This window comes from Microcaecilia unicolor, chromosome 1 (assembly GCF_901765095.1).
Source record: "Microcaecilia unicolor chromosome 1, aMicUni1.1, whole genome shotgun sequence".
NCBI lineage: Eukaryota > Metazoa > Chordata > Amphibia > Gymnophiona > Siphonopidae > Microcaecilia > Microcaecilia unicolor.
The window spans coordinates 383,768,132-383,791,080 of record NC_044031.1 but is presented as its reverse complement, the minus strand read 5'-3'; the positions used below and the strand labels follow the sequence as shown (position 1 = coordinate 383,791,080).

General features: G+C 48.7%; 1 protein-coding gene across 5 annotated transcripts in view; it reads right to left on the bottom strand.

Moving 5' to 3' along the window:
- Positions 1–22,949, bottom strand: part of RANGAP1 (Ran GTPase activating protein 1) — a 179,960-nt gene that overhangs the window by 98,816 nt on the left and 58,195 nt on the right. For all 5 annotated transcript variants that reach the window (XM_030210516.1, XM_030210500.1, XM_030210526.1 and 2 more), the window contains 5 exons: positions 8,855–9,013; positions 8,121–8,234; positions 7,807–7,906; positions 3,302–3,386; positions 2,265–2,424 (listed from right to left, as the gene is read on the bottom strand). In XM_030210516.1, the coding sequence (XP_030066376.1) occupies positions 2,265–2,424; positions 3,302–3,386; positions 7,807–7,906; positions 8,121–8,234; positions 8,855–9,013 (618 nt within the window). The remainder of the gene's footprint in view (positions 1–2,264; positions 2,425–3,301; positions 3,387–7,806; positions 7,907–8,120; positions 8,235–8,854; positions 9,014–22,949) is intronic.

Here is a 22,949-nt window from a genome sequence, read left to right as displayed (position 1 = left end):
ATTGCCAAGTACAGCCAGGGGTGGCTGCAGTCAATTTTATCCCCAGTGGGGGAGCTATTTTAATGGCATCAGAACACTGTTCCCAGAGGCTATAGGAGGAGGCCAGGTGTTGATGCTGAATATATCTTTGCATCCCCTAGTTAAACCTGCAGAAGTTACACTGGAAGCAATATAGACTACCCTTGAACCTCTGTATAAGGTATGCTCTAGAATCACCCCTTCAGTTAACTGGAATTCTTCTAAAACACAGAAGGTGGAAGAACGTTTCCTTTCCACACTACTAAGATGGAGGAATTGGAAATTCAGGTTCAACAAGTTCAAGCTTCTTTTGGTCAGGATCAGTTGCTCCTTCACTGCTTATCCCTAGATAGACATAAACAGCATGAAATCTTGCTAGTCTTTAGGTTCCTATTAGAGCTGGAGCGGCCACTATTGTAAACAAGATATGGACCTTGAAGGATCCAGTATGGTAGTCATGTTCCTATGAGAAGCTGCAGCCAACGGGACAGAAAGAAATAACTAAGTGATCAGAACGGGAAATTCAATTATAGATGAGTTGTTAAGGGAAAAGACAAAGAGAGGGTACAGAATTGGTCAGTCATAGCAAAAGCATTAAAAAAAACAGATTACAATTTTTAGGTCACTTTATTTTAGATGTGAAAAAAGTAGAAAAATACAGAGCTATAACCAAAAATGCTTCTGAATAAGACTGGAAAATGATTTTTTTTAAATGCCATAAAACCAGGAGCCATGACTATTTCACAGCTTTTATGCACGCCTTAATAGGTTGTAAGATAATATGAAATTTGATTTCTATAATGTGTTTCTGGTATAACACTAATCAAAGCAACTAACAGTAAACACAATTCACCAATTACAATTCAGTACACAATATAAATAACAATAGCTTTCAAGACCACACACAAGCCCTTGTGTGGCCTTGAAAGCTCATGAATAGCATTTAAGATAAAAAAGGTTTCACAACCTTCCGCTTTCCTTTAGGAGCACTATGGCTACTATTAGAGAATGACACGGGGACAAAATCTGTCCCCTTACCGTCCCCACCCCATTCCTGAAGGCCCTGTCTCCGTCTCCTTCCCTGTCCCATCCCTGCAGGCCCCGTCTCCACCCCCGCGAGCTCTGTTCTCATCTGTAGAAGCCTCAAACATTTATGATTTTATACTTAAATCTTTTTATTAAAGTATAAAAAGAATCAATATGCTGTGCAACTGTTATGTGTAAATTACAAATAGAAAACAATAATAACGATCAGCTATAATAACCCTCCCACCACCTTCTACCCTTCCAACCCCAACAATAGCTGACTTCTACTACTCCAAGGAATCCTAATCCACCCTGTTAAAATGTCCAGGGGTACAAAATACAACCAGTTCTGTATGTCTTAGAGGGGAGAAATATGCCCTATGAAGCACAGTTATGATTTTTAATTTGTGGATGAGTAAGAAGTCATCAACAATCTCAGGATTCAGTCTAGCTCTCCTGTCTTCCACAGTCCCTCCTGCAATAAAAGATGTCTTCTTAGAAGATGTGTTGGTAGTAGGATGTACAGGATACCCCATGCAAATTTTGCTAGCTGAGGCCAGCATATTTGTTTGTTTTTCCAAAAAATAAAAATATTGTTGTTTGCATCAAACAAACAGTCCAGTTCATTAACAGGCTTCAAAGTAGAAAGTGACACGGGACAAAGCTTGTCCCCGTCCTCACAGGCTCTGTCCCTGTCTCCACCCCATCCCTGTGGGATCTGTCCCCGTCCCTGCGGTTACCGCGGGTCCCCGTGTCATTCTCTAGCTACTAGAACTGCACTATAGCTCTTTTCAGTCCATAGCCCTGTGTCTGAGTTTGCATTCCTTAGTCCACATTCTGCTAACGTATAATCGCACGGGGAGCTGGTTGGGCTGACAATAGGACTGCAAGTCTGATTATCAAAAACAACTACCAGGGATGGTAGTGATGGATGCTCAGTGGTGTAGGGGAAATGAGCTGGTTGGTCTCTGTCCAGTTTGTGAACAGATTGAAGTCTCCTCACTGACAAAGATGGTCTTTCAGAGCAAAGTTAAGCCACAAGGATACGACAACACATGGGAAAAGCTGATGCTACCACTGTACCTGTTCTGTACATGGACAGAGTACATCAGGTACCAAAGGTGTCAACCTAGTACCCTACACCAAACACTAGAATTGCTGATGTTTATAAAACCCCCCAAACACCGCTAAATCAACCCCTCAAACAACCCTGCCCTTACATGAGAATGCAGGATCTTCTGAGATGGTGAATCCAGCTCTTCCTTTGCTTTAATTTCCTCCTCTTGCTCCCCCTCTTCATCGTCCTCTTGCTCCTCCTCTTCATCGTCATCCTCCTCATCCTCCTCTTCCTCCTCCTCATCATCATCACCTTCATCATCACTACAAATTGGTTTATTGACAGATTAGATACATAATATATTAAATAATAACAGAGGAAGACAGACAATATAAACCACCCTCACTCTACTCTTTCTAAAACATAGCTTGCAACACTTTTAAATATTAAACTGTTACTGGAGTACAAAAACAAAAGTGGGGAAAGCCTCAGAACCCTCCCTCCACTTCTGTATACCAGAAAATAAATGTGGTATGATTGACAAGTGTCAGTTAACTTCATAGGGATAAAAAAAACCCATGGGTCCCAAAAAAAGAATGTGAAGTAAAAATGAAAATCAAACAACTTTAGCACTCATGCGACTCCATTTTCACTTGTAATATGTTCCGATTGTAGCCAAAGTTTCACCCAACAGGCTGTGCCAAGGTTCGGAATTGAATGTAACAATGCTGATACACAATCCGCACCTTGACACAACCTGTCGGGTGAACCTTTGGCTACAGTTGGTGCATGTTACAAGTGGAAACGAAGTCACATGAGTGCTAAAGTTAAGTTCAATTTTCATTTTTATGTCACTTTGGGGACCCACGATAAACTGGTTTCACTGGAGTTTTAACAACTATCTCTCAAGGAAATTTTCATACCTATGAAGTTAACTGACCCTCGTCAATCCTACCACATTTATTTTCTGATATACAGAAGTGGCGGTAGGTTTCTGAGGCTCTTTCCCCTTAGTTTTTGTACTTCAGCGACAGCTTGATATTTAAAAGAGTATCACAAGCTATGTTTTAGAAAGAGTCGAGTGATTATGGATTAGAGACATAAAACAGCAAATCATATCACAAAAGCCAACAAGAAAAAAAAAAAAAAAGAGCAAGCCCCAAACCCATTCTACATATAGTGTCACACTCCTTTTCCTACCTGAGAGGCCCCAGGACCTTAGCCATGTTAAAACTGTCTAAGATTTCTTGGACTTGGTCACAACCATCGTCACCCAAGCAGTTCCCTGGAAGAAAGGGAGGAGAAAATGGTTAAAGATTTCTCTACCATTTCACTATCACCTCAGCCCTCAGATAATCCACAGCCGATGAACTGTACCTGCAATAGCCTAACTACAGCAGAGGGTGAATAACCTAAATACTGTCTTCATTTCACTTACTAACACAACTCCTTTTCCTGTGCAACCAGGACCATACAGCAAGCATGCCACTGTGCTAAAGACAACAAACAAGTTAAAGGGTGGAAACTGCACAGGGAACAATACTGCCTTTTTCATGGTCATTACTGCAAGATAGCAATAGACAGCTAAAGTTAGTATCTAAGTAACTAACAGCCCATTTTCTAAATGGCTTCTGCCGACAGACTCTCCTCTTAAAACACCAAATTGTTAACCAGAGCTCATAGTTGGGAACATTTCAATAAGACACCATAGAGCAGCAAACAGTGAGATTACGACTTAATTCCCACAGTGAAGACTAAACGTCAAATTGCACCAGCATTTATTTTAACATGAAGGTACTTTCATAGGGCCTTGCAACCAGTTATATGTATTATAAACTCGTTTATAAAACTGCCTTATAATTAAGTAAATTAAGTGAACAAAAAGGTCTGATCTGCAGGCTTAGCAGATAATCTTCATTTTGCTACAGAGGAGACTAGGACTCAATTTCCAAGCCTGGTTTCTCCACCTGTGGAGCTCAAGTAAGGCAGCATTCACAGCCACTCCACAATGATAACATCTAACAATTGGACTCAGTTGTGCATACTGGGTTCCACAGGTGGCTTGTGTCTGTGGGCTCCTGGCTGAAGGAAGCTTAAAACATAGAAAGAAAACCTTGGGAAGTTGTGTTTGAGGGCTTCTGGAGTTGTAACCTGGTCAGACAGTTGGAAGACTGAACGGAATAGGTGGAAGTCAAAGAGTACGGGTGCTAAAAGGAGTGTACCTATGCCTCAGAATAGTAGGGAGCTGTCTTCGTCTTGCTTGAAAACCTCCTGGTTGAGGAGGATGCAGAAGGCATCCAGCAGGAGAGAGAGAGTACTGATAGTATCAGTATGCTTTTTTATGAGGTCAACGACCTCCTCGATCTTCTCATCAAAAAAGTTATTCCTCCAGCATGCGGCATCCACCAATCTCTGCTGGACTGCAGGGTCCAATCAGAGACACACAGCCATGAAATTCTGCACATCACTATGTTCTGGGCAGAAATCCTAGATGCCACATCAGAAGTATCATAAGTGCTCCTGGCCAAAAGTTTACAGCACTTGCAAGAAAACTTAAGGGAAAAAGTAGCACCAACAGCTAACACTTTAGGTTTAAGCTGCAGGAAAGCCTTCCGCTTCAATTGTGTAGGTCTGGAGACATCAGGCACACTGTTCTTGCCTGACCACAAAACAATGTACTTTTTTTTTTTAATGAAAATATGCAAAACTAACATCTTCTGAACTTCAGATTAAAAGGGAAAATCGTATGTTTTTATGGATCCTTTGCATTTGGAGCATTTTCTTTTGGATAAACAATGTTTCTGAGGAGCTTAGGGTTTACAATTGTATTTCCAGGTCTACCAACAATGGATTTAATTGTATGTTTTTCTTTTATGTTTATTCTTCCTCTGGTAACTTGGCAAGACCTTTTCTTGTTGTGGATTAGAATGTTTTGACATGATTATACTTGTGCTTGGATTTTTTTTTTGAGTGACATTTTTCTTTACATGTATTGTAAACGTATTATGAAAATTTAATTTAAAAAAAAGTGTACGAGTTGCTTGGCAACTATGGCCTAACAAACCCAGAGGAGCTCTGGATCAGACACATGGTGTATCTTCTTGAGGACAGAGACCGACAGAGGGAACTCTCAGTTCTTCACCTGAACATGTCGCAGGATCTTGTGAAGCGGGACCATCACAGCCTCTTCTAGGGGGAGGAGAGTTGTAGTCCAGGACCTCGAACATCAGCCCTGGGCTCATCCTCCATCTCTAATCGAACTGAAATTGCAGCTACCTTTTCCTTGATAAAAGCAGGGAAGGAAAGGCTCTCAGGTGGAGACTTCTTCCTTTCCTCTGGAGGGAAGGGGTCAGATGGGATACCATAAGGCTCCTCCTCCGAGTAGTATCAGACATCCATGAGAGCTCCTCTTTGATGTCAGCAAAAACAATGGGAGGGCTGAGACAGTCTGCTTCGAGAGAGGAACTATGTCCATGTGTGGAAGGGTGCCAAGGTGTAGGCTCCACCCTCAACTCCGGTGAAGCTTCCTCCACCAACGTCGAGGGGTGCCAGCACAGGCAGCTGTCAACACTGGAATTACATGCAGCACTGGTGGAGACCTCATCGCAGGCTGAGGGCCTTGCGGAGCAGGAAGAAGCAAGCACCCCAGATGCCGATGCACGCCCCTCCAGGTGCTCATGAAGCATGGCCCAGATGCGCTCACTGAGGGCCAAGATCTGGAAAGGCTGGGGCGTCTGTTTAGAGGCAGGCTGCTGAACCGTCAGGGTCAACATGGGCGCCTGGTTCTGGCTGCACTGAGACCCCTGCATCGGCAACTCTTCAATAGAGGGAGAGTGGTGCTCCCGGCGCTGATGCTTCTTGAGGACCAAAAACCTTGTCAAGCGGGATTAATGTTTGTGCTTCTCGGCCTTTGTCCGATGGTGAGCATCAATACTCCTCTGTACCGACAAGGACATCGTTGAATCCCCATGCATAGTCTGTATTGGGTCCAATGTTGACCAGTCCCAGAGGCCCTGAACAGCAGTATTGGGACAGGTGGAGACCTGATCGACGCACGCCCACTCCCAGTGTCAAACACAGGTCACAAAGTCATAGGGATCAATGCACTCAATGCTGGTGCAAGCGCTGACACCGATGTCTATGCCAATGTTGACAATTCAGACCGGACTCCAAAAACTTTTCTTTCTTTGAGCCTCTCTGGACAACCGGGTTCTTTTCTGCATATGCAGGCAAAGAACACAGCTGAAAGGGGAATGTTCAGGCCCCAAACACTGGAGACACCAAGAATGGGTGTCTTTGACATAGATGGTCTGATTGCACCAAGCACAGTGCTTGAAGACACTGGGAACTTTTGATTTTGCAAACAGCTGTTTTTCCTTCCTTGTCATCAACTCAATAGTGACTTTAAAAAGGGACAAAGCACCAGAGAATAGAGGGAAAAACTCCTGACAAAAGATCAGGCCAATGAAGGCCTAAAGAGCACAAAAAAATGAAGGAAACATAAGTGGGGGAAAACCTAACTAAAAACACTAAAGAGAGGGAGCAAAAAACTCCAAAGGGAAAAAGAAAAAGAAGCAGGATAAAAATTCCACAGAGAAGGCACATGCACCAGACGCTGTGATGAACCACAAACAGCACATTCTCTCCTCACAGAAGATGAGAAGAAACTGCTGGTCCGGCGCTCTTGCAGTGCGTAGGAAGGCACTCAGCATTCACAGCAGGACCGCTAGTGCATGGCTCTTAAAGTTATAAACACTATTATAGCGTTCCACACCAGGCAACATGGATGACGTCACCCACATGTGAGTATTAACTGGCCTGCATGTCCTTGGAGACAGATTTCTCACAGCTGTGAGACTGGATTAAGGATGGAGTGGGGGGGGGGGGAAAAAGACAACCTAAGTTAACTGAAATAAAGATGTGCTAGTATCAAACACCAGAGAACCCTACCACTATCCACAGCAGTGTGTTACTGAGCACAGTTTGCTCTCATAGGTCAGATGAAGAAAAAGACATCAGTCCATGGAATTCTGTCCTTATATTTGGACAACTGATTGTAGCTACTGACAGGAAAGAATAAAGAATTGTGGAATGTATACTAATTATGTTCCAAAGTTAAAATTACCTTCTCAACTTCAGCAAGGTAATTAAGGGCAAATCATTTGATTGGCAGATACAACTGGACTGACTACCCAGTACCACTAAACTCTATACTCACTGAAACATAAGCAAGCAGTGAGAAGTGTTGTGGAAGGTAAAATTTACACCATCTCAATCACAGACAGCATGAAGAATCTTGGAAGCTAAACTTGCTACTATTAATCTAACCTGATGCAGACCTGTTTTAAATTATAGTTCTATGTAGTGAAATAGCTCCACCAGCTCCCAAGGACACACTACAAGGTTTGTTTATTCTTACTTTCACTTACAGTACTTTCCCCAAATTTCAATTTTCAAAAAAACAAAAATAGGATGAAGTGCAGGTAAAGTCATCCTTTCATTTCTAGTGTATCTGACTCCACAACACTAAGGAAAAACTTGATATAGTATTTGCATAGGGTAGACCTCCTCAGTCTCCTCAAACCTAACACACTTTAGCTGAGCTGGCCTCTTTACACGTCACGTCTTCACATCATATGTGTAAAAAGGTGGCATTTTTCAGCACCATTCCCCACATCCCTTGTTTACAGGTTCTATCCATGTACCATTTAGATCCAGTTTCTCCAGTTCCATCCTGTCCTCTAGTGCTTCAGCAACAGCCACAGCTGCATCGCGCTTGATTTCACAGAAGGACAGGTTCAGCTCCTGAGACCAAAAATAGAAAAGAATCAGCTAATCTTTTCACTGCAGTCATTCTTAGGTTTGTACACCTCCAATGAAAAATCCCTACAGTACTGGAAGATGACACTAATACTACTACTACTAAACATTTCTAAAGCGCTACTAGGGTTACCAGAAGTTATCCACAAAAAAAGGCTGGTTAAATAAACACAAACACAGTACAGGTTTTAGGTTTAACCTTTAGTTTGTGTAGTCCCTCTTTGATGGACTCTGAAATGGCCAGGGCACCTTTGGATCGTACCAAACAGTCTCCAAAATTGATCACCTCGACCTGACGAAGTATTTTCAGAGCCTGTGGGGCAGAAAGATGAATAACAAAAGTTTACTAAGGTAAGACCTTGCTCAGTAGAAATTTTTTACCTTACTATCTAGATCTCTCTGATCCAGGACTCCAAAACAGTAACACAGTAAATGATGCCATACAAAAATCAACATGGTCCATCCAGTCTACCCAACAACGTGTTTTTATGATTGTTAACAGCCACGCTGGTCCAAGCTGCCCACATGCTATGGTGTTTACTGTAGGCCTGATCATGACTAAAAGCAGCAAACACTGCTTATTGTTAAAAAAGGTGAGGCCTCGAGTCTACGGCACCCAAGAACCTTCATGAACAGAACATTTCAGCATAAGGATGATATGTACAATCTCCGTTAGCTAAAGGAATGAAGGGTGAAAGATGAGCAGGTCAATGACCAAGTGCCATACTCATGAGCCTCAAGATCAGATGGTAAGGTGTTATGTAAAGACATGTTAAAAACTAATACTATTTACACATCTTCATTCTCTGCAGATTTAACCACACACACAGGGCATGAAGCCAAAGCTGCACACATCTTTTAGAACGCAAGGATGAAAATGAGGTTTTTTTGGATAGGAATGGGAAGACAAGGATGCAGGATCCTATGACTCACCTCAGCCATAGCCACAGCTCCACGGTCTGTGAAGGTGTTATCATTCAAATTGATTACTCTCAGCAATGGGTTGGCACTGAAAGACTCAGCCAGTGCACTGATACCAGCATGATTAATGCCATTCTGTGGCATGTGCACTTCTTCTAGGGTTCCAATTACCTAATTGGGGGCAGAACAAGCAATGCCATAAATAAATAAATAAATAAGGTAAAATTATGTATAATCATACCTGATAATTTTCTTTCCATTAATCATAGCTGATCAATCCATAGACTGGTGGGTTGTGTCCATCTACCAGCAGGTGGAGATAGAGAGCAAACTTTTGCCTCCCTATATGTGGTCATGTGCTGCCGGAAACTCCTCAGTATGTCGATATCAAAGCTCCATCCGCAGGACTCAGCACTTAGAGAATTACACCCACGAAGGGAGACACTGCCCAGCTCACCACCGCCGAAACGGGGGAGGGGAATTAACCCAGCTCATCCCCACACAAGTGGGGAAGGGGAATCCGTCCAGCTCATCCCCGCGGAGCGGGGGAGGGACACCACACCCGCCGATGCGGGGGGATCTGGCTTATCCTGCAACCGCAACCGCGGGAGGAGCTGACTGACCCTAACACCGCCGAAGCGGGAGGGGTACAAAGCTGCCCTACAGCCGCACGAAGCGGGAGGGAGTGCCGGCAGAATTTTAAGTCTCAATCCAGCCCTGTAAAACAGAGGGGAGAGGAATGCAGCAGCTCACTGTAACACAAACTCGTCTTAACTCTTGAAGAATCCAAGTGAAAAAACTTGAACACGAAGTCTTTCTGAAGTAACTGAAGACTAAACTTGAACCTGAAATGCAACCAGAATAAAAACAGTACAGATATCTGGGAGGGGCTATGGATTGATTAGCTATGATTAATGGAAAGAAAATTATCAGGTATGATTATACATAATTTTACCTTCCATATCATCAAGCTGATCAATCCATAGACTGGTGGGATGTACCGAAGCAGTACTCACCCAGGGCGGGACATTGAAATCCCTGACCTCAACACTGAAGCTCCAAACCGGGCCTCCGCCCGTGCAGCCACAGTCAAACGGTAATGCTTGGAGAATGTATGAGCCGAAGCCCAAGTTGCCGCCTTGCATATCTCTTCCAAGGAGACGGATCCGGCCTCTGCCATCGAGGCCGCCTGAGCTCTCGTGGAGTGAGCCTTCAGCTGGATAGGCGGCACCTTCCCCGCGGCCACATAAGCCGCTGCAATGGCTTCCTTGACCCATCTTGCCACTGTAGGCTTAGCAGCCTGCAGACCCTTACGAGGACCTGCAAACAGGACAAACAGATGATCCGATTTCCGGAAATCATTGGTCACTTCCAAGTATCTGATGATGACTCGTCTCACATCCAGATATTTAAGAGCAGAGTACTCCTCTGGGTAGTCCTCCCTACGAAAGGAAGGGAGACAAAGCTGCTGATTCACATGGAAGCGAGAAACAATCTTGGGCAGGAAGGAAGGCACTGTGCGAATAGTCACTCCTGCCTCAGTGAACTGCAGAAAAGGCTCTCGACATGAGAGCGCCTGGAGCTCGGAAACTCTTCTGGCTGAAGTGATAGCCACCAAAAAGACTGCTTTCAACGTCAGGTCTTTCAGAGATGCTCTCAACAAGGGTTCAAAAGGCGGCTTCTGCAATGCTCTTAGTACCAGGTTGAGATTCCACGCAGGCACCACTGAGTGCAGAGGAGGGCGCAGGTGATTAACTCCCTTGAGAAAGTGCACCACATCTGGCTGCGAAGCCAGGGAAGCACCCTTCAGGCGGCCCCTGAAGCAAGCCAGAGCCGCTACCTGGACTTTAAGGGAACTGAGCGACAGGCCTTTCTCCAGACCTTCTTGCAGGAACGCCAACACTGAAGAAATTGGAGCAGTGAAGGGAGAAAGTGAGCCTGCTTCACACCACGCTGCAAAGATACGCCAAACCCTGGCGTAAGCAGTAGAAGTAGAGCGCTTCCTCGCTCTCAGCATAGTGGCGATGACCTTGTCTGAGAAGCCCTTCTTTCTCAGACGCTGCCGCTCAATAGCCAGGCCGTAAGACCAAAGGGGGAGGGATCCTCCATCACCACGGGACCCTGATGTAACAGGCCCTGCTCCACTGGCAGCCGCAGAGGATCGTCGACTGAGAGCCTGATCAAGTCCGCATACCAGGGACGCCTGGGCCAATCCGGACCCACCAGGATTACCCTGCCGGGATGCTTTGCCACCCGGTCTAGCACCCTGCCCAACATGGGCCAGGGCGGGAACACATAGAGAAGCTCTTGTGTCGGCCACTGTTGGAGAAGAGCATCTACTCCCAGGGATCGAGGGTCCCGTCCTCTGCTGAAAAAGCGCGGCACTTGGCAATTGGCCGATGACGCCATCAGATCTAGGCTCGGCTGGCCCCAGCGCTTCGTGATGTCCAAGAACGCCTGAGCAGATAGCTGCCACTCTCCGGGCTCCAAGGTATGGCGACTGAGAAAGTCCGCCTTGACATTCATGACTCCGGCAATGTGGGCCGCTGAAAGCTGCTCCAGGTTCGCTTTCGCCCACTGGCAAAGATTCATAGCCTCCTTGGCTAGAGGGGCGCTCTTGGTACCTCCCTGGCGGTTGACATAGGCCACAGCCGTGGCATTGTCCGACAGGACCCGTACAGGCTGCAACACCAGTACCGGGATGAACTCCAAAAGCGCCAACCGAATGGCTCTGAGTTCCAGGAGGTTGATAGACCACTTTGCCTCTGCAGGAGACCAGAGCCCCTGCGCTGTCCTTCCCAAGCAGTGGGCTCCCCAGCCCGACAACGAGGCGTCCGTCGTGACGACAATCCACTCTGGGGTCACCAGAGGCATTCCCGCAGACAACTTGTCTGTCTGCATCCACCAGCTCAGCGCCTTGCGCACTGCTGGGTCCAAGGGAAGGCGCACAGCATAATCCTCCGACATCGGAGTCCAGCGCTGCAGCAAAGAGTGTTGAAGTGGTCTCATATGAGCCCTGGCCCAGGGCACAACTTCCATCGTGGCCGTCATAGAGCCCAACAGCTGCACATAGTCCCAAGCCCGAAGGGGAGAGGCTACTAGGAACTGGTCCACCTGAGCCTGAAGTTTGACAATCCAATTGTCTGGCAGGAACACTCTGCCCACTTGGGTGTCGAATCGAACTCCCAGGTACTCCAGGGACTGAGTCGGGCGCAGCCGGCTCTTCTCCCAGTTGATGATCCATCCCAGGGAGCTCAAAAGAGCAACTACCCGGTCCACAGCTTTGCCGCACTCTGCATAAGAGGGGGCTCGGATCAACCAGTCGTCCAGATAAGGATGGACTTGTACCCCTTCCTTTCGTAGGAAGGCCGCGATGACCACCATTACTTTGGAAAAGGTCCGCGGAGCAGTAGCCAACCCGAAAGGGAGGGCTCTGAACTGGAAGTGTCGTCCCAGGACTGCAAAACGCAGAAAGCGTTGATGAGGAGGCCAGATGGGAATATGCAGGTACGCTTCCTTGATGTCCAAGGATGCCAGGAACTCTCCTGCCTTCACTGCCGCTATAACAGAGCGGAGAGTCTCCATGCGAAAGTGCCGCACTTTCAAGGCCCGATTGACCCCTTTGAGGTCGAGGATAGGCCGGACAGAACCTCCTTTCTTTGGTACCACAAAGTAAATGGAGTAACGTCCCTTGCCAAGCTGACTTTCTGGCACCGGAACGACCGCGCCCAGGCGGATCAGATTGTCCAAGGTCTGCTGCACTGCCACAGCTTTGACCGGAGACTTGCAGGGAGAGAGTACAAACCCGTCTTTTAAGGGTCGGCAGAACTCTAGTTTGTAGCCGTCTCTGATGACTTCCAGCACCCACGCGTCTGAAGTTATTGTGGTCCACTCGCCCAGAAACGAGGACAGCCGTCCTCCAATCTGCACTGGGGCGTGGACCAAGACCCCGTCATTGGGTACGAGACCCTGGGGGAGGACCGGAGGGAGCACCTCCGGACGGCGGTCTCTGCGAAAGGAATGCTGCTTGGGGGAGAAATTCCTCTTGAAGGAAGAGGGGGCAGAGGAACCCGACTTGCCCGGGCGGTACCGACGGGCTTCCTGCAACCGTCCTCTGGAGGTACCGGGACGAGTACTAGCCCGAGCCCTGACCTCTGGTAATTTCTTGCCCTTAGACGTGCCGAGATCGGTCACGATTTTGTCCAGCTCGACCCCAAAGAGCAGCTTGCCTTTAAAAGGCAACCTAGCCAGGCGGGATTTAGAGGCGTGGTCAGCAGACCAATGTTTCAGCCAAAGCCACCGCCGCGCAGAGATTGTCTGAGCCATGCCTTTCGCTGAGGCCCTCAAGACATCATACAGCAAGTCTGCCAAATAGGCTAAGCCCGATTCCAGGGCCGGCCAATCAGCCCTCAAGGAATGATCCGAGGGGGAAGCCCGCTGCACCATAGTCAGGCACGCCCTGGCCACATAGGAGCCGCAAACTGAGGCCTGCAAACTTAAAGCAGCCGCCTCAAAGGACGACCTTAAGGCCGCCTCCAATCTTCTGTCTTGGGCGCCCTTTAGGGCCGTGCCACCTTCCACCGGCAACGCCGTTTTCTTAGTCACCGCAGTGATTAAAGAATCCACGGTAGGCCACAGATAGGCCTCACGTTCACTCACAGCCAAAGGATAGAGGCGGGACATAGCCCTAGCCACTTTAAGGCTCGCTTCTGGGACATCCCATTGAGCCAAAATTAAGGTGTGCATGGCATCATGCACGTGGAAGGTTCTAGGCGGGCGCTTCGTCCCCAGCATAATGGCAGAGCCAACAGGGGCTGAGGGAGAGACGTCCTCCGGAGAGGAAATCTTCAAAGTGTCCATGGCCTGTAACAACAGGTTGGGCAAATCCTCTGGGCTAAAAAGCCGCGCTGCAGAGGGGTCATCCGCTCCATCCGAGCGGGGATCCGTCTCCTCCAAGGAATCCGCAAAGGACCGTTGGGAGACCTCAGACACGCTGCCCTCATCTACATCGGAGGAGACAAATTCCTCCAAGGCCTGGGAATCAACCCGAGGGCGTTTACCTCTGGGAACCTCAACCTCTTTACCAGACGAGGGAGCAGGGGCAGCGTTGTGCATGAGGAAGGCCTGATGCAGCAGCAAAACAAACTCGGGGGAGAAACCCCCCAGACTGTGCACTTCCGCAGCCTGGGCAACAGCCCTAGACGCACCCTCAACCGGCGCTCGCAATAGCGGGGGAGAGACACGCTGCGCATCCAAAATGGCGTCCGGCGTGAAACTCCGCGAAGGAGCCGCGCGGGAAGAACGGCTCTTAACTTTAGCCGCTTCTGTGCCGTCGCCCAAATTAAGGGCGTTCATGGCATTAATGTCTCCAACCTCAAGGGCGGCCCAAGAAGAAGCCGTCCGAGCCGCGTGGCCGGCCAAGATGGCGGAGGCGAGGAGCGGGGGATGGGCGTTTATGGCGGGAAAAACCGCCACGCCGGAAGGAAGGACATTCATCGGTCACGAAACTGTCACCCAACAAGGGCGAATCAGGCTTTAAGACCCCCGCATCCCCTCTAGAAGCGCTCAAGCGACCCGGGGAGCGACCCTTTGCGCCCTCGCCCTCCGACGCCATATGCCACGAGGAGAAGAATCGGGGAACCCCCTGCCCGCTATAAAAAGGTAAAAATTACCTGCTGTCCGCTCCGAGTTGTAACGACCTGGTGTCCCAGTGAGTAGCTGCAATAGACGCTTAAGGTGAAATTAGGCCTTACCTGCTAATTTTCTTTCCTCTAGACCCTCCAGACCGGTCAAGACGCTTGGGTTATGCTCGCCTACCAGCAGAGGGAGACTGAGAACACTAACTTCAAACTATGTACATATAACCTGTGCCTAGCCACCTGACGTCAGTATCCGCTTAGCAAAGCAGAAAACCAAAAACCTGAAAACGAGAAACAAAACCCCTGTACCTGGAAAACCAATAGTCAAACACCAACAGTGTGCTTCCACAGACGGAACGTCCAAACGTCCCGCTCTGTACTGTTTTAGAGTCAAAGAAATTCTCTCCGACCACACTAAACTTGAAAGAATAGTCATAGCAGAACACGGCTCAAAATCACTTCTGATAATACACACTTCTGATAATACACAGGGCGGGCTCTTGACCGGTCTGGAGGGTCTAGAGGAAAGAAAATTAGCAGGTAAGGCCTAATTTCACCTTCCTCTTCAACCCTCCAGACCGGTCAAGACGCTTGGGAAGTACCAAAGCAGTAGAAACTTAAGGGTGGGACCCTCGAAAAGCAGAAGACAACACAGCCGCTCCAAACCGAGCATCCTCTTTTGCCTGAACATCAAGTCTGTAATGCTTCACAAAGGAATGGATGGAAGACCACGCCGCTGCCTTACAAATATCCTGCGGAGGAATAAAACTACTTTCCGCCCAAGAAGCAGCTACCCCCCGAGTAGAATGAGCCTTAAGCACCGAGGGCACGGCACGGCGTTTCAACAAGTACGCCGACGCAATGGTCTCCTTCAACCACCTAGCCAGATTAGCCTTGGAAGCTGCTGCCCCTTTTTTGGGACCTCCAAACAACACAAACAACCTATCCGATGCTCGAAAATCCTGCGTTCTGCGCAAATACGACCGTAAAACGCGCCGTACATCCAACTTAGCCAGCCGACGTTGCGTAAGGTCCCCAGCGCAATCCCCCAACACAGGCAAGGAAATCACCTGGTTGACATGAAAAGCCGACACCACCTTAGGCACAAAGGAAGGAACCGTCCGTAAAGTCACTTTCTCCTTAGCAAATGACAGAAAAGGCTCCCTGCAAGACAGAGCCTGAAGCTCTGAAATCCTACGCGCCGAAGAAATGGCCACCAGAAAAACCGCCTTCAAAGTAAGATCCTTACATGTAATGGATGCCACGGGTTCAAACGGAGGTGCCACCAACGCCTCCAGAACCAAATTTAAATCCCAAGGCGGAACCAACGGACGACGAGGCGGCCGAATCAACTTCACTGCCTTCAGGAACCGCCCCACATCAGGAGAAGCCGCCAAGGAAACTCCCCGAATCTTACCTCTAAAACAAGACAAGGCAGCAACCTGCACTTTCAGGGAAGAGAGCGACAGTCCCCTCTCCAAGCCATCCTGCAGAAAATCCAAAACTTCCACCACCGAAGTACGCAAAGGGACATAAGCCCGCTCTTGACACCAGTTCTCGAAGGTGCGCCACACTCTCACATACGCCAAAGAAGTAGACCTCTTGCGAGACCGCAACATCGTATCAACCACTCTGGGTGAAAACCCTTTCTTTCTCAACCGGTGCCTCTCAAGAGCCAAGCCGTAAGCAAGAACGGAGAGGGATCTGCCATCTCTATCGGCCCCTGAACCAGTCGCACCCGAGGCCCCAAAGGAATCGGATCCTGCACCAGTAACCGCATCAGATCTCCGTACCACGGACGCCGGGGCCAATTGGGCGCTATCAGAACCACTAACCCCGAGTGACGACCGATCCGCTGTACCACGCGGCCCACCAGCGGCCACGGCGGGAACACGTAGAGCAGCTGCTGAGGTGGCCACGGAAGCACCAACGCGTCGATGCCCTCGGCTCGAGCATCCCTTCGACGACTGAAGAACCGAGGGACCTGCGCATTGTCGGCCGACGCCATAAGATCCAACACTGGCCGACCCCACTGCAACACTATCTGCTCGAACACGGAGGGATGGAGAGCCCACTCTCCGGGATCCAACGTATGCCTGCTCAGATAATCTGCACTCACGTTGTCCACCCCTGCCACGTGTCCCGCTGACAGACTCTGCAGATGAACTTCTGCCCATGACAGCAACTCCGTCGCCTCTACCGCTAACCCGGGACTCTTTGTTCCCCCCTGTCGATTTACATAAGCGACGGCCGTGGCATTGTCTGAAAGAACCCTGACTGCCTTGCCGTCCAGAAGACTCTGAAAGGCCCGAAGAGCCAACCGAATAGCTCGCGTCTTCAGGCGATTGATGGACCAACTCGCCTCCTCCAACGTCCAACGCCCTTGGGCCACCTGACCCAGACAATGCGCCCCCCATCCTGACAGACTCGCATCCGTGGTCAGCACCACCCAGTCTGGCGTGTCCAACGGCATGCCCTTCGCTAGATTCGGAGAGAGGAGCCACCAGCGAAGACTGCCCCGAGCCACCTCCGGCAGGGAGAGCCTCTCCTCCAAACTCTGAAACTGAGGAGACCAGCGAGACAACAACGCTACCTGTAACGGTCTCATGTGGGCCCTGGCCCAAGGTACCACCTCTATTGATGCCGCCATCAGACCCAGCACCCGAAGATACTCCCGCGCCGACGGCGCCCTCTGAGCTCGGAGCTGCCGGATCTGAGACTGTAGCTTGGAGATGCGAGGCGCTGTCAAAAACACACGGCCTCTCTTCGTGTCGAATCGGACTCCCAAATATTCTAGGGACTGCGACGGAACGAGGTGACTCTTGGCCAGATTGACAACCCAACCGAGCGACTGCAGAAAGGACACCACCCGACCGGTGACCTCCTCGCTCTCTGCTTTTGATTTGGCTCGAATCAACCAGTCGTCTAGGTACGGATGGACCAAAATGCCCTGCAAACGCAGCGCTGCCGCCACCACTACCATGACCTTGGAAAAGGTGCGAGGCGCTGTCGCCAGGCCGAACGGCAGAGCACAAAATTGAAAATGTCTCCCCAACACCACAAAGCGAAGAAAACGCTGGTGTGCCTCTAGGATGGGGATGTGCAAGTAAGCCTCCGTCAGATCTAAAGACGTCAGAAACTCTCCTTCCTGAACCGCTACAATGACCGAGCGCAGCGTCTCCATTCGAAAGGAAGGAACCTTCAGAGCCGCATTGACCTTTTTGAGGTCCAAAATGGGCCGAAAAGCATCCTCCTTTTTGGGAACTACGAAGTAGATGGAATAACAACCCGTACCTCGCTCTCCTGGAGGAACCGGAACTACTGCTCCTAACTCGACCAGACGCGCCAAGGTCTCTCGCACTGCTCTCGCCTTGCGCCTGGAATGACAAGGGGACACGAGAAAGAAATCGGGCAGAGGACCGTCGAACTCTAACGCGTAGCCGTCTCGCACAATCTGCAGTACCCACTGATCTGAGGTGATCTGGACCCACCTCTGGTAAAACAAGCGCAAACGAGCCCCCACGCGAACCAGAGGTTGGGCCCCCACACCATCATTGCGAAGGACGGGACGCTCCGGGCGTTCCCGACGAGGAACCTCGCCCTCCACGGCGGCCACCTCGAAAGGACTGAGTTCTTTGGAAAAAAAACGACCCCTAGTCCCCCCGGAGGACCTGCCAGGCCGATATCGTCGAGCTTCCTGAAACCGTCCGCGCACCGCGGACCCCCTAGCAGCCTTAGGACGAAGCTCCGGAAGACGAGGAACCTTAGTATCACCAAGACCCCTCACCAACTTATCCAACTCTTCCCCAAAAAGCAAAGAACCTTTAAACGGCAGCGAACACAGCTTTGCCTTAGAAGCAGCATCAGCCATCCAGCCCCGCAACCACAGGGCCCGACGAGCAGCCACCGCCAGGGTCATGTTCTTAGCCGAAGCCCGTAACAAATCATACAGTGCATCAGCCATGAAGGACGACCCCATCTCCAACCTTGCCAAATCTTGAACCATTGAGGCCCTATCAGCCGGCGGGCTATCCAGCAGCCGCTCCGCCCAGCGGAAACAAGCCCGGGCCACCAGGCCTCCACAAACCGACGCCTGCAGCGCCAACGCAGACAAATCAAAACTCCGCTTGAGAAACGTCTCCAATTTCCTGTCCTGCGGGTCCCGCAACGCGGCCCCCCCATCCACCGGAATGGCGGTAGCCTTAGTCACAGCCGTCACCACGGCATCTACGGTTGGAGGCCAGAGGGAATCTCTATCCTCCTGCGGAAGCGGGTACAACTTAGCCATGGCCCGAGCCACCTTACACTGATCTTCTGGAGAACGCCACTCTTGGGTAATCATTTCCCTCAGATCCGCGTTCATAGGGAAAGTGCGAGATACCTGCCGAATCCCCTTCACCAAAGGATCCTGCGACCCGGCTGTCACTGGAGCTGACGCCTCAAACTTGAGAGTCGATGACACCTGCTCAATAAGTTCTGCCAACTCATCGCGGTGAAAAATGCGGACCACCGAAGGGTCCTCCCCAGGCACAGCAAGCTCCTTCTCATAACCAGCCAACGGCCCCTCATCCTCCTCCAGGGGACTAAAATCGCCCTCTGACTCCGGAGGGGAAAAACTTTCCATGTCCTCCGACCACTCCAAACGTGGTCTCTTAACACTGGCACCCCCTGTCCCAAGACTAGGGGGCTCTGCTCGCGTCGGCCCCGCCTGCCAGGCCTGGAACAAAGACCAAATAAAATCCGGCGGGAAACCCATCCGACCAGGACCGTCCCCCCCAGAAAAACCGGACAACTGACAGCCCAAAGGTCCTCCGACCAACTCCGGGCCTTGCGGTGCCGATTCCAAAATGGCGGCGGTTCCCACCAAAATCGGGACCGCCGCCACGCTACCAGACTGAGACACTGCCGGCTCTGGAGGGCCCGACGCGGGAACCTCTGCCACTAACACCGGCGGAGCGGAGGAAGAAGACTTCGGTTCGCCGCAGAAACGGCAAGAACCGCCAACCACTTCAACCCCCCGGCGCGCACAAAATCTACATCGTAGCGGCTTTCCCGCCATCGCGCCTAAACAAACAGCTGACAGCCCACTCACCAGAAGCCTGCAAAACAGCGCCCCAAAGCAGCTGAAAACCCCTGGAACCCCAGATTGCAGCTCACTCAGCTCTCCACACCGCTTGGGCCTTCGATCTGTGAGAGATCTCTTTCTTTTTTTTTTTTTTTTTTTTTTTTCAACAAACTTTATTGCAGCCTGAAATTGAGCACTGCTGCTGCTAAAACTAAACGGCACTCAAGGCTGCAGCACAGGACTGTAGCCGAGGCACAAAGCTGCCCAAAACGGGAGAGCCAGTTAGGGGGAGGGACCCGGCCACCCGGGTGTGACACCCCAAAGGGGACAATGGCAGGCCCCACCGGACCCACCAACCCCCAGCACACTAAAGTCTTCCAGGCACAGAGGATAAAACTGAAAAACAGACCAAAGAAGCTCTAAATAATCTCTGAATCCTACCAGACCGGACAAGCTGCACAGGTTGCTTGTCTACCCTCTGCTGAGACTGAGAAGATACTGACGTCAGGTGGCTAGGCACAGGTTATATGTACATAGTTTGAAGTTAGTGTTCTCAGTCTCCCTCTGCTGGTAGGCGAGCATAACCCAAGCGTCTTGACCGGTCTGGAGGGTTGAAGAGGAAATAAACGTCGAAATAAACGCCTTTAAGGACGTTCAAAATTTTTTTTTTTTTTTTTAACGGAGCCAGCGGGAGGGGGGAGAAAAGGAGGGACCTGGCACCACCAGGTTTGCACTTGCTCAAAAGAGCCCTCAACCCCAGGCACTCAACAAAACCTAAAAATTAGGCTTGGAGGCCTAGCCAGAGCTGCTGCTGTGTGTGACCACCACCTGCTGAGATAGAGAACATACTGAGGAGTTTCCGGCAGCACATGACCACATATAGGGAGGCAAAAGTTTGCTCTCTATCTCCACCTGCTGGTAGATGGACACAACCCACCAGTCTATGGATTGATCAGCTTGATGATATGGAAATGCAATTTTAACTTCTGTAGCATAATAAAACTCAAAGGACAAAGAATATCCTGTTACAACTCTATGCTGGAAGATGAAAGAACTGCCCTTTTTTCATCCAACACACCTTTGCACATAAGGTGAAAGATTAAGTACAACCAAAAAAAACAAGCTGAAAAGTGCACTTCTGTGTGACAAAATGGCGCGTGTCCCCGGCCTTCAATACCAAACTCATGCATGTCCATTCAGGTACTGGGTGTGAAAAGACACGACAAAGGATTACAGGGGTGTCTGCCAGTGTCTCTCTGTGCAACTTTGTATCTATGCACAGTGACAGAAGTCGTTCCAACAAATGATATGTCTAAAAACAAATGGTTAAAGCATGTGGAGCATTCTTTACATGTGTATGTGTATGCTGTGATCAAGAAGGGAGAGAAACAGTGAGCACAGTTAGAATAGAGCAGTTCCCAAACATTCCTTTTTTTTTTTCTTTGGGGGAGGAGGGGAAACGCATATTACTATACTTGTGTTTCATGTTCAGCAACCAGTAGCAAAATATAAGCTTCAGGCACTAGGTGCTGCTGCACAAAGCAACCATTTTTAGAAAACTAGGCAGTACAGTTACTTGGTTTCACAGAATTTACAAAAAAGAAAATGAAACACATACCTGAAACAGTAAGATCCAGTCTGGCAGGGATAGGGGGTATGGCAAGGTGGTGGAAGGGGAAGTGCTTTGTGAGGAATTTGCAATTTTGTTTTTGTTACTGCAACAAAGAGCAAAATAATTTCTGTGCAAGGCAAAGAGGATAAGTTAGTTTTTGTCTTTGCAGGGATGATTCATCCTGAGGAGGGTAACCTTGTTGCAGTCAAATCAGCAAATTAGATTTGGGTTTGAGATTACTCACCTTTCCCAAATCCGACCTCAAGGAGAGTTACTAGAAGGTAGATATTTCCTTGTCCAAGTGGACTTATAGTCTTAACCTGCAAACAAGTATGTGTATCACTCCAAATGGAACCTCTGTCAGTGAACCGGCCACAAAAATAATACAATCTTACATGAAAATATCACCAAATGATATCAGGATGATACCAAACGAACAGCAAGATGTAGACTTCTACCTCAACTGTTTGGTGATACATTCATATAAGATTGTATTGTTTTTGTGGTCGGTACACTGTTTGAAGAGGTGCCGTTTCAAGTGAAACGGAGTTGGTTATACTAAGACTCCAGATGCAGGCCTAGCGGCCGAAAAACAACTCATGTTGAGTCTTTTTATACCAACCAGTAAAGTACTGATTGACACCTTAATACACTATTCATTGTGAGTCCGTCACCTTCGCTGTGATTGGCATCCAACCACAAAATGAGAAGCCTATAAATATAGAAATTGATCTGAGGCACATTTGTATGCTTATGTACTTAGATTTCAATCTAAAAACACATTTTTTTCAGTATTTTTTTTTTTAAGGTAGCATGGGTCATCACCAGGGGTAGGAGGCCAACTTGCTATTGTCCACCTTCATTAACCGAGCAGTTCATAATTGGATTAAAGAGCTGTGTTCTATATTTCAACACTTGCTTTTGTTGTATCTTTCCTATTGTTTTTTTGGTGTCCCTTTTCCTTATTATGTTTTATAGTAAATTGTAAACTTTTTTGACTTGTATTGCAATTAAAGCAGTATAGCAAAACTGAATAAACGATAAATGATACAACTCTGCTACAGCTTTTCATTCAACTTCAGCACAAAGCCTTGCAATCCTTTCAGTTTGCTGTGACCAGCTAGAATCAACCAGATAAAGTGCCTTTTTCTAGCTTACCTCCCTCTTTATGGAGCTCTCTACTTTTTTTTTATTTTATTTGTACCCCGCACTTTTTCCCACTCATGGCAGGCTCACTGCGGCAGGCAATGGAGGGTTAAGTGACTTGCCCAGAGTCACAAGGAGCTGCCTGGGCTGGGAATCGAACTCAGTTCCTCAGTTCCCCAGGACCAAAGTCCACCACCCTAACCACTAGGCCACTCCTCCACTTCTCCCCCTCCGCTCTGACTACTCTTATTTGACATTCAGGGTGGCTCTGAAAGCTTCTCTTTTTACCCAGGCATTTGGGAACAAGGTGATATGGTAGTCAGAACAGTGGAGTAGACCTCCGTTCACTTTAAATTCAGTCTACCTTTTTTTCTCTCCTGTACTTTATGATTTGTAGTTCCACCTCTTCCTGATTTTTCTCATTTATTATTGTAAACCACTTTGCTTGTTTTTATCGTCATGATAAACAAACATAAGGTGAGCCCTAATAGAGTTGGTCTTGAGACCACATAGAAGGTGTTCAAGCAGTTTTTGTATAGGACAGAACAAAATATCTAGGTCCATGCCGTCACATCCATTTAAAAACATAAGAGATCCTAGTGGAAACACTCCTGGAATCTGACACACTATCAAGTAAGTTTAAGG